Consider the following 16,621-nt stretch of genomic DNA (forward strand, 5'->3'; position numbering starts at 1 on the left):
ATTTTATACTGTCAATATTTTAGGACATAAAGGAGGTAGAATGCAACACATTTCTGGTTTATTAGAGCAGCTTAGACAAGCAACTTTACAAATTAAGGAACTTAAAGCATTTTATGAAAGATTAAAGCATCTGTTTTTGAATAAAACCTTTCATATTACTGTATTGAGTATCTTTTTTTTAGTTCTTTCAAAGAAAAATGCTTTCTTTTATTTTGTGATTATACTGGGATATGAACATCATGTAGCTGCTATTTTAATATCTTTAGCAACAAGACACAATATGAATGATTCATATCAAGTGTGATTCTTTACTGTTTCATAAATTCACTAGTGGCAAGAACCATATCATCCTCTGGTAATCATAATTGTTTTTGCTCCAATTAAAATTTTCCCCAGTTGGACTATATGAGGTATGGAACAGTAATTGCTCTTTGATCTTAGTGTCTGCTTAATGCTCTTGGATAGTGGGTTGTTAGGAAAGAAGGTTACATTAGTTTAAGAGTTATTCTAAGTCTAATATATAGATTATGTAGCAATATATGTTAACTAATAGATGTATACAATGGTGTAGATCTTGCGGTTTTTCCTTTTAAGAGTCTGCAGCTTTAGCTTGTTTCAGATCTTTTATACATAATGACATATAGGAACTTTATTTGGCTATTTGAAATTTTGAGATTCAATGCTTTATATTTTTCTGCCTTTTAAAAATTTACATTGTTATGAATGCAGTATATATTTTCTACTCTCTCATTTTATTCTTTAGCCTGGCTTCCCATCCTTTCTTTTTACTGAAAACAAAAAATATTATCTGAATTGGAAGTACAACTTAAGTTATATATACATGGTTGTCGTGGAAAGAAGACTATGACTTACTTTTGGAATGTCCTAATCTGCTCTCTAGTTGGAGTAAAGGAACTTTGAACGGAAGTCTTCTTAAACTTCTGGTTAAATGTTTAACATAATCAAAACTGCTGGAATGTATCCTTATTAATGTAAAGAAATAATACAGAGAACAGTTGGCTTGTTACATAATGATGAAAATGGAAAATTTCCAAAACTGACATTTACTTAACTATTTTATTTTGAATAGGTATCATAAACTGGGAACAGGATTTAATCCTAATACATTAGATAAACAGAAAGAAAGGCAAAAAGGTTTGCCAAAACAGGTCTTTGAATCCGATGAAGCTCCAGATGGCAACAACTACCAGGATGAGCAAGTAATACCTTTATTTTTAAATGACTAAAAGAAATTATTTTAAGGTAGTTTATTTTTTTATTTCTTTATTAAATAAATATATTTATGTTTAATGTTTTGCATGACAGGATGATCTTAAAAGACGTTCAATGTCAATAGATGATACTCCAAGGGGTAGCTGGGCGTGCAGTATTTTTGACTTGAAAAATTCACTTCCTGATGCTTTGCTTCCCAACTTGCTTGATCGCACTCCCAATGAAGAAATAGACCGTCAGAATGATGACCAAAGGAAATCGAACCGCCACAAGGAACTCTTTGGTCTGCATCCGTCACCAGATGAGGTATCGATATTTAGATATAAAGAAGTAGATGATTATTAAGATAAGTATTTTGGGAGTATTGTATATAGTATAATAATAACTTAACTGAAACATAGGTATAATTTTTAGTAAATGAAATACACTTTTTATTTGAGTGAATATATTTAATATATAACCAAGTGTAACTTCTATGAGTTGAGCACACTTAGGATCTAATGACTTCTGTTTGAGGGTAAATCGGTCCTTGTTTTCTGTACTCAGTTGTGAAGACTCAAAGTATTAGATTAATAAAATAAGTACTTAAAAAATTATAAAGAGTTGAAATATGGTAAGAATGTTCATTTTAACGTTGCTTGTCAATTTGTAGGAGGAGCCAATAGAACGACTTAGTGTTCCTGATGTGCCCAAAGAGCACTTTGGTCAGAGACTTCTTGTAAAATGTTTATCACTCAAGTGAGTATTTGTTTATTGTATAACTTTTATTTTTCAAAAAATATTTTGAGTATTAGTATGACAAAATCCTAGTAGATTATATGCTTGTATTTGTGTCCATTTGAGAAGTATTGTTCTTCTGTACATAATTTCATTTATTTATTTATGTAAAAAGATTTTATTTATTTATTTTGACAGAGAGAGAGAGAGACAGCGAGAGAGGGAACACAAGCAGGGGGAGTGGGAGAGGGAGAAGCAGGCTTCCCGCAGAGCAGGGAGCCTGACGTGGGACTTGATCCCAGGACCCTGGGATCATGACCCGAGCCGAAGGCAGACGCTTAACGACTGAGCCACCCAGGCGCCCCTATTCATTTATTTTTTTAAAAGATTTTATTTATTTATTTGACAGAGAAAGACACAGCGAGAGAGGGAACACAAGCAGGGGGAGTGTCAGAGGGAGAGGGAGAAGCAGGCTTCCCACTGAGCAGGGAGCCCGTTGCGGGGCTCGATCCCAGGACCCTGGGATCATGACCTGAGCCAAAGGCAGACGCTTAATGACTGAGCCACCCTGGCCCCCCTATACATAATTTTAAATGCTACTAAGCATTAAAACTGTTGTATGAAGCTGAGCTTAAGAGCATTTTTGGCTCACAGGTGGAGATGACTCTTTGTCACAGCTATATATAAAACTTGAAAGCATTACCTTTTTTTTTTTTTTTTTTTTAAGATTTTATTTGTTTATTTGTCAGAGAGAGAGAGCACAAGCAGGGGGAGTGGCAGGCAGAGGGAGAGGGAGAAGCAGGCTCTCCACTGAGCAAGGAGCCCGACGTGGGGCTTGATCCCAGGGTCCTGGGATCATGACCTGAGCCTAAGGCAGATGCTTAACCGACTGAGCCACCCAGGTGCCCCGAAAGGCATTTCCTAAGTATCTTGTGTTTACCAGATGCTGTACTTGGCTTGGGGAATATAAAGGCAAAGTAGCTTTTCCCTTAAGAGATGATTATACATTTGTTACATAGTAGGCTTTGTGTTTTTTTTTTTTAAGATTTTTAAGTATATATTTCTTTATGTAAAAAGTTAAATGGCTTCTGATCTAACATCATCAAAGTGATTTGATAGTTAATTACTAGTTCTGACTTAAGATAAAGGAAGTTTCAATCCATAGAACTTTCTAAAAGCAGCAACTCATAGGGATAGACCACTTCTATGTCTGGATAACTTGGACAGTTTCCTTCCTTTGAAAGTTAAGGTATTACATATTTAGTTAGATTTATCTAGACACCTGTTAGTGCTTTAGTGCATTGAGTCTTTTGAATATCAGGACAGCTAATATCAGTTATTATGATATAATTTCTGTATAAAATTCACCCTTTTAAAAGTCAGTGGTTTACTTATTTCTTATTAAAATTTTAATTCTAGTATAGTTAACAAATGGCATTGTATTATTTTCGGGTGTACAATATAGTGATTCAGTAATTCTGAGTATTACTCAGTGCTCATCATGGTAAGTGTACTCTTAATCCCCTTCACCTATTTCACCCATCCGCCAACCCACCACCCCTCTGGTAACTATCAGTTTGTTCTCTATAGTTAAGTCTGTTTTTTGGTTTGTGTCTTTTTGTTGTTGTTGTGTGTTTTGTTTTTTAAATTCCACATATAATTGAAGTCATTTGGTTTTTGTCTTTCACTGAGTTATTTCACTTAGCATTATATTCTCTCTGTTTCTTTCTTCTCTTGCTCACTTCTTTTTTTGGGTAAAGATTTATTTATTTGAGAGAGAGAGAGAGAGCATGCATGAGTTGGGGGAGGGGCAGAGGGCGAGAGAGAGAGAGAGAGAGAGAGAGAGAGAGAGAGAATCTCAAGCGGACTCTGCGCTGAGCATGGAGCCCAATCTGTGCTTGATCTCATGACCCTGAGGTCATGACCTGAGCTGAAATCATGAGTTGATTGCATAACCAGCTGAGCCACCCAGGCTCCCCTTTTGTTCACATCTCTCATGATTTTCTGGCTTTCTTTAGTGATATACTTGGATTCCTTTCTCTTTATTTTTTGCATATCTATTACTGGTTTTTAATGTGTGGTTAGTTAAGTTTGTGTATAACATCTTATGCATAAGCAGTCCATATTAATTTGATGGTTACTTAAGTTTGAATGCATTCTTTACTTCCCCCCACCCCCAGATTTTAGGTATATGGTATCATACTTTACATCTTTTTATTTTGTGAATCTCTTGCCTGACTTTTACAGATGTACTTAATTTTACTGTTTTTGTGCTTCCTTCTTTTCTTACTCCCGCTTATGGTCTTTCCTTTCCACTCTAAGAATCACCCTTAACATTTCTTGCAGGGCTAGTTTAGTGGTCATGAATTCTTTTAACTTTTGTTTGTCTGGGAACCTCTTTACTCTCATTCTATTCTGAATGATAGCCTTGCTGGATAAAATATTCTTGGCTGCAGGTTTTTTTCTTTCAGCCCTTTGAATATATCATGCTACTCACTTCTGGCCTGCAAAGTTTCTGCTAAAAAATCAGCTGATAGCCTTATGGGTTTTTTCTTGTATGTAACAGTTTTCTTTTCTCTTGCTGCTTTTAAAATTCTCTGTCAGTACCTTTTCCATTTTAATTACTCTGTGTCTTGGTGTGGACCTCCTGCGGTTGGTTTTCTTGGTGCCTCTCTGTGCCTCTTCGATTTAGATTTCTGTTTCCTTCCCCAGGTTTGGGAAGGTTTCAGCTATTATTTCTTTGAATAAATTTTCTGCCCCCTTTCCTTTCTCTTCTCCTTCTGGGATCCCTATGATGCGAATGTTACTATGCTTGATGGTGTCACTGAGTTCTGTAAGTTTCTTTTCATTTTTTATTATTTTTTTTCCTCTCTTTTATTCAGCTTGATTGCTTTCCATTACTCTGTTCTCCAGGTCACTGATCCCTTCTTCTGCTTCCTCTAGTCTACTATTTATCCCATCTAGTCTATTTTTAATTTCAGTTACTGAGTTCTTTGTCTTTGATTCATTTTTTTTTTTTTTTTTTTTTTTTTTATGTTTTCTGTCTCTTTGTTGAGTGTCTCACTGAGGTCCTCCCCTCTTTTCTTGAGTCCCATAAATATCTTTATGACCATTACTTTAAATTCTCTATCGGATGTATTACTTATCTCATTTTTGTTTAGTTCTCTTGCTGTGATTTTGTCCTGATTATTTCATTTGGTACATATTCCTGTGTCTCATTTTGTCTAACTCTTTGTATCTAGGTCTGTGTTAGGAACGTCAGCTACGTCTCCTACTCTTGAAAGTAGTGGCTTATGAAGAAGAGGTCCTGTAGTGCCCTGCAGTGCATTGTCTCCTGTTCACCAGAACCCAGTGATTCAGGAGGTCTCCTATATGTGATGCATGTGTCCTGCTGTCATGGCTGAGCTGCTTTTGCCCTCAGTCCAGTTATCTGCAATGGCTCTCTGCCTGTTGTGGGCAGGGTTTGGTCCCTGCGTTATTAGTCAGATGGTCTGAGGCTGCCTTGGGCTTAAGCTGAGTAAGACCAGGCATTTGCCAGAGATGTAGTAGCACTGAACTGCAGGGCACTTTCCCTGTGTTGTCTCCCGAGAAACTTTCCTTGGTGGTTGAGGCCTGCAGTCAGATCAGCTGTCTGCCCCTAGCCCACTGCTTGGGCACAGTGGGATTGGTGTGTGTGGTTATCTTTCCCTTTCCCTAGGGTAGGAGTTACTTTGGAGTGGTCCTGGCCCCTGTTGGGGCTCCTTGCACACTGCCAGGCTTATGGCATTGCTTTGGATGGGTTCTGGTCAAGGGCATATTGCAGGGGGCAGGTCTGCAGGAGAATGAAGAGGCACGGTGTGCTGTTAGCAAGTTAGGTGGACAGTTGGAGCTGTGCTGGTTCCTGTAGGTATCTAGGCTGGGGGGTGGAGAGGGAAATGGCACCCACTAGCTTCTTTGTTCCTGGAGAGGTCTTTCAATGATCCCTGTTCCTCTGGCACATGCTCTGAGATTAGTAAACAAATTTCCTTTTTGTATACACCAGAAATTTTTCTTTTCCTTTTTTTTTAAAGGTTATTTTTAAATTTATTTTTGAAGATTTTATTTATTTATTTGAGAGAGCAAGCGAGAAAGAGAGCATGAGCGGGAGGGAGGGGCAGAGGGAGAGGGAGAAACAGACTCCCTGCTGAGCAGTGAGCCCGATGCGGGGCTCCATCCCAGAACACTGGGATCATGACCTGAGCTGAAGGCAGATGCTTAACCGGCTGAGCCACCCAGGCGCCCCATACACCAGAAATTTTTCAAACCGCTCCATTTATGCTGTAAAATCTGAGGGTCTGGGGCGCCTGGGTGTAGCAGTAAGTTAAGCAACCGACTCTTGGTTTTGGCTCAGGTCTTGATCTCAGGGTCATGGGATCGAGCCCTGAGTCCAGCTCTGCACTCAGGGCGGAATCTGCTTAAGTTTTTTTCTCCCTTTCCCTCTGTGCCCCCCCCACCCCCCATGCATGCATGCTTTCTCTCTCAAATAAATAAATAAATAAATAAATAAATAAATAAATAAATCTATGTTAAAAGAGAAAAATCTGAAGGACTGTTTGTTGTGCTGTTTCTTCAAAGGCAGGGACTCAGTTTCCTTTTATCTTCCTGGCTCTCCCAAAGCCTAGCTGCTGATTTTTAAAGTCCAGGTGTTAAACCCCACTGATGGTAAGAACTGGTGAAATTTGGCCCTTCTGATTTTCAAAGCCAAATGGGGATTTGTCTTACCCCTGCAGGTTCCCGGTGCCTGTTCTGATGGTCTGTTTTTTCCTCCACTTTCTGTGCCTATTGTTTTCCTCCCTCCTGCAGATCCATTTAGCTCCTGACCTCGTCTCTGCCCTTCCTACATTCTTTATGTGGCCTCTTCTCTACGTTTAGCTGTGGAGAGTATGTTCTGCCAGTCTGGGTTGTTTTCTGGTTTATTTACACTTATATGGGTGTTATCTAGTTGTATCTGTGGGAAGAGGTAAAGCTTAGGGTCTTCCTACTCCATCATCTTCCCCAGAAGGCTTAAGTCAGTGGTTTTTAGTACATTCCAAGTTGTATAACATTACTGTGACTAATTCTGGAACATAGTCTTCACCCCAGAGAGAAACTCCATACCTGTAGTAGTCTACTCAGACTGCCATAACAAAATACCCTAGACTGGGTGGTGTAAACAACAGAAATTTATTTTCTTACAGTTCTGGAGACTGGAAGTTGAGGATCGAGGTGTTGGTAGGAGTGGTTTCTGATGAGGCCTCTCTTCCTGGCTTGCAGATGGCCGCCTTCTTGTTGTACCCTCACATAGCCTTTCCTTTGTTCCTGCATGAAGAGAGAGAGGTCTCTGGGGTCTCTTTCTCTTTTTATAAAGACACTACTCTTTTTGTCTTAGGGTCTCAGTTATATGGTCTCATTTAACCTTAGTTATCTACTTAAAGGTTCTATCTCTAAATGTCACATTGGGGATTAGGACTGCAACATATAAATTTTCAGGGGACAAAATTCAGTTCATAAAAGTACCCTTAGTGCTCACTCCCTATTCTTTCAGCTCTTGACAACCACTAATTTGCTTTAGGTTTCTTTAAGTTTCCCTATTCTGTATAATTCATGAAATGGAATTATATAATGTGGTCCTTGTGTCTGGCTTCTTTCACATAGCATAATGTTTTCAAGGTTTATGTTGTAGTATATATCAATACTTTGTTCTTTGATATGGCTAATAATATTATACCGTGAATACAGCTCATTTTGTTTATCCATTTATCAGTTGATGAGCATGTGTTGTTTCCACTTTTTAAAAAATAACAGCTTTATTGAAATATAATCACATATTATGCAGTTCACCCAAAGTAGAGCCAGTATAGTTCACCAGTGGATTCACCCAGCATTCAATTCAGTAGGTTTTAGTATATTCACAGATTTGTGCAATATCAACAGTTTTAGAACATTTTCATCATCCCAAAAAGAAACCCCATATCCATTACTTTTCACTTTTCTCCCCAAGTCTTCCAGCCATCGGCAACCACTGATCTGTCTTCTGTCTATATAGATTTGTTTATTTTGATCATTTCCCAATAATGGAGTAATACAATATGTGTTTCTTTTTGTCTGGCTTCTTTCACTTAGTATAATGTTTTCAAGGTGTATCTATGTTGTGGCATATATCAGTACTTGATTTCTTTTTATGGCTGAGTGATATTTCAATGGATGGATACACAATATTTTGTTTATCCATTCATCAGTTGATGACCATTTGGGTTGTTTCCACTGTTTTAGCAGTACAAGCATATGTTTTCATTTCTCTTGGGTATATACCTATGATTAGAATTGTGGTTGATTTGGTGGGGCGCCTGGGTGGCTCAGTCGTTAAGCGTCTGCCTTCGGCTCAGGTCATGATCCCGGGGTCCTGGGATCGAGCCCCGCATCGGGCTCCCTGCTCGGCGGGAAGCCTGTTTCTCCTTCTCCCACTCCGCCTGCTTGTGTTCACTCTCTCACTGTGTCTCTCTCTGTCAAATAAATAAATAAAATATTTAAAAAAAAAAAAAAGAATTGTGGTTGATTTGGTAACTCCATGTTTAAATTTTGGAGGAATTGCCTGGCTGTTTCCCAAAGCAGCTGCACAATTTTACATTTCCACTAGCAAGTACAGGGCTTCTAACTTGTCTACATTCTTGCCAACACTTTTTATTATCTATTTTTTGATGAGAGTGGATGTGAGGCATCTCATTGTGTTTTGTTTTGTTTTTTAAAGATTTTATTTATTTATTTGACAGAGAGAGACACAGCAAGAGCAGGAACACAAGCAGGGGGAGTGGGAGAGAGAGAAGCAGGCTTCCCGCCGAGCAGGGAGCCCAATGTGGGGCTTGATCCCAGGACCCTGGGATCATGACCTGAGCCAAAGGCAGACGCTTAATGAGTGAGCCACCCAGGCGCCCCATGTGTGTGTGTGTGTGTGTGTGTGTGTGTGTTTTAAGATTTTATTTATTTGGCAGAGAGACAGCGAGAGAGGGAACACAAGCAGTGGGAGTGGGAGAGGGAGAAGCAGGCTCCCCGCTGAGCAGGGAGCCCAGTGCAGGGCTCGATCCCAGAACCCTGGGATCATGACCTGAGCCAAAGGCAGACGTTTAACCTACTGAGCCACCCAGGCGCCCCTCATTTTGGTTTTATACTTATGATCTTACTGACTAATAAAGTTTTAAATTTATTATTTCTCCCTTAAAGAAATAAAATATAGAATGGATTTTCACATCATTTTGCGTTCTTTAGTTTTAGTTTGGTCAGCTTTTGTTGAAAATTCTGGACCTAGAATTATATATATATGATTTCTCTATCATAAGAAAAATCCAGGTTTAAAGTAAGAAAGAACTTAGTCACATTGTGATTTCAGAAAGGGTCAGAAATGATAGTTTTATTTTTGTTATCAATTACAGAAACTGATACATTTATGAAAATAAGTTTTCTTAAATTTTGTTTTCCAAGAATAACCTTCCTTTATCCTGCATGAGAAAATTGTTTCTAATATTAAGAAGACTGTGAGTCAGCAATAAAGTGGTCTAGACATTCAAGGAAACCCTACCCAGGCATGGTTAGCTGTTACAAAACTAAGAATTTCTTGGGAGCCTAGAAATGCTAAGAAATCTTTCCATAGGGGTAAGCACTCTATAGCGAATTTTTACATTGGGGCTGTTTCCCAGCCCTGTTTTAATGGACTCTATAAGAGAAAGAGCTTGCACTCAAACAGGTGGAAACAGACTCTTGTATTAAGTGCCTAACAGCAGATTTTATACAAGTAGTATTCTAGGTGGTAGGGATATTTATCTGTTATGACTTTGGCTCTAGCAGGGAAAATCTTAGATATGAAACAGGAAAAAAACCCCAAAGAGTAACTGCTCTTGAGTTCATAACCATAAGCTTATGTACTATCTGTGTGGTTCAAAAACTCCAAGGCAAAAAACTCCAAGGCAACAATGTAATTCCAGATTTGTAGTGATATAATTATCAGACAAAATTGACCATAAGTCATGATAGAGGGTCAATACATGTTGATAAAATGTTCAAAACTGTATTATGAAAATTGTATTAAAGCAAATGTGTTAAAATACACCCCACTAAAATCTCTTCTTAACAGTTTAATATCTGATGCATCCTCTAGCCAAGGACAATATATTAAATGAATATTTGGAACTAGGACGTGGAATGGGAGCTTGCTCCATCCATTCCCCACATTGAATGGTATTGTATTGCTTCCACGAACAGTGCGCCCTCTCGGAGGAAAAAAAAAAAAAAACACCCCACTAAAAGAAAAAAAAGCCTAAAAGCAACAAGCCAATATTTTGTTAGTTGTGTGTTTTCATAGGCCTCTGAATGATTAAAAATTGCTTTTTTTTTTTGGATGTTTCAGAATTCTCAGCACTTCAAATAAATGAGCACTTATAGTGGAAAAGAAAAAAACCTTTTTGCAGCTTAGTAGCCACTGAGTATCTTTTTTTTTTTTTTTTTTTAAAGATTTTATTTATTTATTTGACAGAGAGAGACACAGCGAGAGAGGGAACACAAGCAGGGGGAGTGGGAGAGGGAGAAGCAGGCTTCCCGCGGAGCAGGGAGCCCGATGTGGGGCTCGATCCCAGGACCCTGGGATCATGACCGGAGCCGAAGGCAGACGCCTAACGACTGAGCCACCCAGGCGCCCCAGCCACTGAGTATCTAATGCTCAAATAGTATTCTTTTTTCTTTTTTAATTTTTTGAAAAGATTTTATTTATTTGAGAGGGAAAGAGAAAGGAGAGGGAGAGAGCACAAGTGCACAAGAGCAGGGGGAGGGAGAAGCAGACTCCCTGCTGAGCAGGGAGCCCGATGTGGGGCTCAATCCCGGGACCAGGGATCATGACCTGAGCCGAAGGCAGACACCCAACTGACTGAGCCACCCAGGCGCCCCTCAAATAGTATTTCTTGACAAACTCAAGCATGCATATGTTTGGTTGCACGGGAGTAATATGGTATGCTTTTTTTGAATTTTCTGATTCAAATTATATGCTGAATATATGAGGAGTATACATTGAAAAAGAAAAGATAAAAAAGAAAAAAACAACCACCATGGCAGTCCTTTGTATAATGGAAGAGCCTTTGAAACATTAAAAAAAAAAAAAAATCAAATTATGTATCTCATTTAAAAAATTCTTGTCATGCGTTAGGAGGAGCCTTTCTTAATGTGAAACACACTGGTTTTTTCCTCAGGATTTCCCGCCTTTGTTCATCAATACTAACAATATGGATCTTTAAATACTGTTTCCAAACTATCATAGAAAAAGTTATTATACATGAATTTTATGGTGCTAAATTACAAAATAGGATATTAATTTTCTCAGTAAGGAATGAACATTTCTCTTACCTTTGGTCCATTTTTGCTTATTTTTATCTGAATTTAAAATTTATACGAAAATGCAAAGGGCCAAATGGAGGCAGGGCAGTTTTGAAGCACTTTATGAAATAAACTAGGTATCAAGACTTAATACAAAGCTACATAATTAAGACAGTGTAGCATGTACATATAATTCAATAAACCATCCAATGGAATAGAGCTAGATATAGACCTATGTGTTCATGGATTTTTGATTTACTATTAAAATGGAACAACCGTAGTCTCCCTCTTATCCATGGATCCAGTTACCAGTGGTCAGTTGCTGTCCAGAAGCAGATGATGATCCTTCTGATGTATTGTCAAAAGGTCAATAGTAGCCTAACCCTACGTGGAAGCCTGTGTCATTCCCTTCACTTTATCTCATACATAGGCATTTTATCCTCTCATATCATCGTAAAGAAAAGGAGGATGAGTATAGTACAATAAGACATTTTGAGAGAGAGAGAGAGACCACATTCACAAATCTTTTATTACAGTATGTTCTATTTTGTTATTAGTTATTGTTGTTAATCTTTTACTGTGCCTAAAGTATAAATTAAACCTTATCACTGGTTGTGTATGTATTGGAAAAAAACATAGTATATATAATTTTCAGTACTGTCCACAAGATTTCAGGTATCCATGGGGGTCTTGGAACATTTTTCGCAGGTAAGGGGAGACAACTGTATAGACCGTGGGGAAGGGTAATCTTTTCGATAAATTGGCAGGACAGTTGGATATCTGTTTCTCTCTGTTTCTCTTTCTTTCTCTGTCATACAGAGGGGGCAGATATTTTCAATACATTCATTTGACAAAGTGTCCATATACAGAATTCATAAAGAAGTATAAATTAATGAGGAACATGGCAAATATGAAATAGAAAAATGGTCCAAAAGAGGATACGTATGTGGTCATAAATATATGAAAAGATGCATATTAAAAGTCCAGTGTGATACCACATACCCCCTGGGGTCATAGAGTCTGAGAGAGTGACAGTAACAGGTATTACAGAGTAGGCTTTGTAGAGTTTGAGCTGTGTAGACAGTATCACCAAAATCCCTATTCTTTTGGTTTCTGGGTTGAGTCCTGCTAAAAGAGGCATCAGCAGGAAGTCAGAGGGTAGAAGAGTGTGAAATCAGGGGTATTTATTTCCTTTACTCATTCCCTGTTAGGTCATGTTGATTGGTTGCCTCCTTCTCCCAAGGCCACTGTTTCTGTGAAAGGCCCTTATATATCTTTTCTTTCTAAATTTTGGTTTACCACTTCCAAGGTCTCCTTCAGGTCAAGGTTTGGTAGTGACTCCCTGCTATTGTTGTCCCCAGAGAATTGTACTCTCTGTAGTTGTTCTTCCTAAATCTTGTCCAATCTTTGTGAATCACCCACCCTTCATTAAACTCTTAACCCAATGCGAGTATGTTATCTCCTGCAAGGACTTTGATAATACTCTTAGGATAAAAAAAATGAGCAGTGTAGAAGAGGGTTTTTTTTAAACCTTGGCACTATTGACTTTTTTGTCTGGATAATTCTTTTTTGTCAGGGGCTCTCCTATACAATGCAGAATGTTTAGCCACAGCCCTAGCCTCTACTCACGAAATACCAGTAATACTCCTGCAGTAATGATAATTTAAAATGTCTCCAGACAGGGGCACCTGGGTGGCTCAGTCGTTAAGCATCTGCTTTCGGCTCAGGTCATGATCCCAGGGTCCTGGGATCGAGACCCACATTGGGCTTCCTGCTCCGCGGGAAGCCTACTTTTCCTTCTCCCACTCCCCCTCCTTGTGTTCCCTCTCTTGCTGTTTCTCTCTCTGCCAAATAAATAAATAAATAAATAAAATCTTTAAAAAATAAATAATAAAATATCTCCAGACATTGCCAGATGTCCCCTTGGGGGAAAATTGTCCTTTGTTGAGAACCACTGCTCTAGAGTTTTAGTTAACCTAATGTTACATATCATTTCGTTCAGCAGTTATTTACTAAATGTTTGCTGTATGTAAATCGTTGTTCTGGGAAGTGAAATTAGACATCTCAATTTAAGCATACAGTTCTAAAATACATTTTGGCATATTCATACAATGAAAATTACTATGCCAGCATTAAAAATCATGGTTAGATTAATATTTATGACAGGCAAATATATCCATAAAATAATAAGTTGAAAAAGCAGACTACTAAGTGTACAGTGTTTTAAAAAAATCCATTCACCAAGTGCATTTATACATAGACAAAAGTCTAGATGGATAGGCCCTGAAACTGTTAATTTTGGTTCTCTCCATGTGGTGGAATTTTGAATGCTCCCATTTTCCTCTGAATTTTTTTACGTGTTTTCTTACTTTTTTTACATTGAAAATACAGGATTATGTAGAGGAGGTAATGGTTGATTTAGACTGAAAGGTATACATGGAAAAGTGTTTCAGAAAGAAGGGGTAGCATAGATGTAGAAAGGTTAAACTCCTTTTTTTTTCTTCTTAAAGGTTTGAAATTGAAATTGAACCCATTTTTGCAAGTTTGGCTTTATATGATGTCAAGGAAAAGAAAAAGGTAAGAGTATATTTTTTGAACATCTTTTGTCATAATCCTTGGTTTCAGAAACGTGTTTTAATTTTTTTTTTTAAGATTTTATTTATTTGACAGAGAGAGACACAGCGAGAGAGGGAATATAAGCAGGGGGAGTGGGAGAGGGAGAAGCAGACTCCCTGCTGAGCAGGGAGCCTGATGCGGGGCTCAATCCCAGTACCCTGGGATCATGACATGAGCTGAAGGCAGATGCTTAACGACTGAGCCACCCAGGGATCCGTTTAATTTGTTTTATAAGAAAATAAGTGATGGTATTTTTTAGAATTGTTAAACATGTATCTTTTATTTTTTATTTTATTTTTTATTTTTAAAAGATTTTATTTATTTATTTGAGAGAGAGAGAGCACAAGCAGGGGAGCAGGGAAAGGGAGAAGCAGGGAGCCCAATGCAGGGCTTGATCCCAGGACACTGGGATCATGACCTGAGCTAAAGGCAGAGGCTTAACCAACTGAGCCACCCAGGAATCCCAAACATTTATCTTTTAAAAAGAAGATAGAAATTTAATTAATTGAGACTTGTTAAATATTATCTTACTATAAAGTAGTTTAGCTGATACCTAGTTTTTATTTAATGAGAAGGGTTCCAGAAGCAAGTAGCAGAAGCAAGCAGCTTTCTTTTAGTTTAAGAAAAAGTTAATATAAGAAAAGCATTTTAGACAAACAATGTATAAAGGATTAAAATCATTAGGAGTTTTTGTTGATGCAATTTTAAAATTCACACTAGCTAAAAGATCATGTATATGTGCTTGAAATATTTTGTCTTAAATACTGCTTCAGTTTTACCGTATCTTTATTATTCAGAGGGCTATTTCATCCAGCATTTCTTTTTTTTTTTTTTTTTAAGATTTGATTTATTTATTTGAGAGAGGGAGAGTGGGGAAGTGAGTGAGCAGGGGGGAGGGGCAGAAGGAGAGGGAGAAGCAAGCTCCCCGCTGAACAGGGAGGCCTTCCCTGGCTCGATCCCAGGACCCTGGGATCATGACCCAAGCCGCAGGCAGATGCTTAATGACTGAGCCACCCAGGCGCCCCTCATACAACATTTCTTTTTTTTTTTTTAAAGATTTTTTATTTATTTGACAGGACACAGTGAGAGAGGGAACACAAGCAGGGGGAGTGGGAGAGGGAGAAGCAGGCCTCCCGCCGAGCAGGGAGCCTGATGTGGGGCTCGATCCCAGGACCCTGAGATCATGATCTGAGCTGAAGGCAGACGCTTAATGACTGAGCCGCCCAGGCGCCCCTCAACATTTCTTAACTTACATTCTAAGCCTAATTAATGTGTAGTAGAAACTAAGAACTTTCAGTGACTTTTGCTGTCAATATATGATAGATTTCTGCAGTGGAACTCTGCTCCAGCAGCTTGTATTTGCTAAATCAAACTGCTAAAATATATAGTTTTTTAAAGACTCAATATGAGGTAATTCATTATAATAATTTTTTTGTGTACTTTATTACAGGTTACGTTTCTAATCAAAGAAGTTAGGGATATAGTTCTTTAGAATATGTTTCTTGTATATTTCCCAAATAGTTTGTATATTTCTTTTTAGTGTGATTTAGATATGTAAAGGTTGGTCATTGAAATGTATCATAAACTGTATGTTAGTATAGTGTTCTAATATCTATAATATTTTAAGACTGAGTATGCTTGATTTTTGTAAAATTTACAGATTTTAAATTTAATGTATGAATGTTTTTTTAGATTTCAGAAAACTTTTATTTTGACCTTAATTCTGAGCAGATGAAAGGATTATTACGTCCCCATGTACCACCTGCTGCCATTACCACCTTGGCAAGATCAGCTATTTTTTCTATCACTTATCCTTCACAAGATGTTTTTCTTGTAATAAAGGTGAGAATAATGTTAAATATATTTATTTGTGTAGTGTCTGTATACTTGTCTCTGTTAATATCACAAGCTTTTCAGGGGCAAAGATTTTATCTTTTTTATTTCTTCATCTTAATATTTCTTTTTTTTTTTTAAAGACTTTATTTATTTATTTGACACAGAGAGAGAGAGAGAGACAGCGAGAGAGGGAACACAAGCAGGGGGAGTGTGAGAGGGAGAAGCAGGCCTCCCGCGGAGCAGGGAGCCCGATGCGGGGCTCGGTCCCAGGACCCTGGGATCATGACCTGAGCTGAAGGCAGAGAATTAATGACTGAGCCACCCAGGCGCCCCTCATCTTAATATTTCTTAACACAGTATTGGATGTATACTATAGGTGCTTCCCAAGTGTTTTTTTGAGTGGGAACTCTGTTAGTAAGGATTCTCCAGAGAAACAGATCAGTAGGATGGAGACACACGCACACAGACACACAGACACACACACACAGACAGAGATTGATTGCTTTTGAAGAATTGGCTCATATAATTGTGAGGGCTGGCAAATTTGAAATGTGTAGGGCAAGGTGGCAGGCTGGCGTTCAGGTAAGGGTTGATATTGTAGTCTTGAGTCTGAATTCTGCAGGGCAGCAGACTGGAGACTCAGGCAGTGTTGAGAATTATTTTTTGGGAAACCTCAGTTTTTGTTTTTAAGGCCTTCTCATAATTGGATGAGGCCCACCCACATTGTGGAGAAGCTTTACTCTACTGATTTAAATGCTAATCACCTCTAAAAAAAAAATCTTCACAATAACATGTAGATTGATTTGATCAAATAACTGGGCATCATAGCCGAGCCAAGTTGGCATATAAAACTAACTGTCATAGAGCC

General features: G+C 38.2%; 1 protein-coding gene and 1 non-coding gene across 17 annotated transcripts in view; both read left to right on the forward strand.

The window, feature by feature from the left end:
* DOCK7 (dedicator of cytokinesis 7) overlaps nucleotides 1-16,621 on the forward strand; it is a 214,594-nt gene that overhangs the window by 39,049 nt on the left and 158,924 nt on the right. For all 16 annotated transcript variants that reach the window (XR_013448152.1, XR_013448151.1, XM_078073038.1 and 13 more), the window contains exons 5-9: nucleotides 1,091-1,220; nucleotides 1,327-1,539; nucleotides 1,886-1,971; nucleotides 13,812-13,878; nucleotides 15,610-15,759. Coding sequence is in view for 14 of the 16 variants with exons in the window: in XM_078073038.1 (XP_077929164.1) it covers nucleotides 1,091-1,220; nucleotides 1,327-1,539; nucleotides 1,886-1,971; nucleotides 13,812-13,878; nucleotides 15,610-15,759 (646 nt within the window). In the remaining 2 variants the exon portion in view is untranslated. The remainder of the gene's footprint in view (nucleotides 1-1,090; nucleotides 1,221-1,326; nucleotides 1,540-1,885; nucleotides 1,972-13,811; nucleotides 13,879-15,609; nucleotides 15,760-16,621) is intronic.
* On the forward strand, nucleotides 10,018-10,210 carry LOC118535131 (U2 spliceosomal RNA). Its single transcript, XR_004917054.1, has one exon. It is a non-coding gene; the product is annotated as a U2 spliceosomal RNA (small nuclear RNA).

This window comes from Halichoerus grypus, chromosome 5 (assembly GCF_964656455.1).
Source record: "Halichoerus grypus chromosome 5, mHalGry1.hap1.1, whole genome shotgun sequence".
Classification (NCBI taxonomy): Eukaryota; Metazoa; Chordata; class Mammalia; order Carnivora; family Phocidae; genus Halichoerus; species Halichoerus grypus.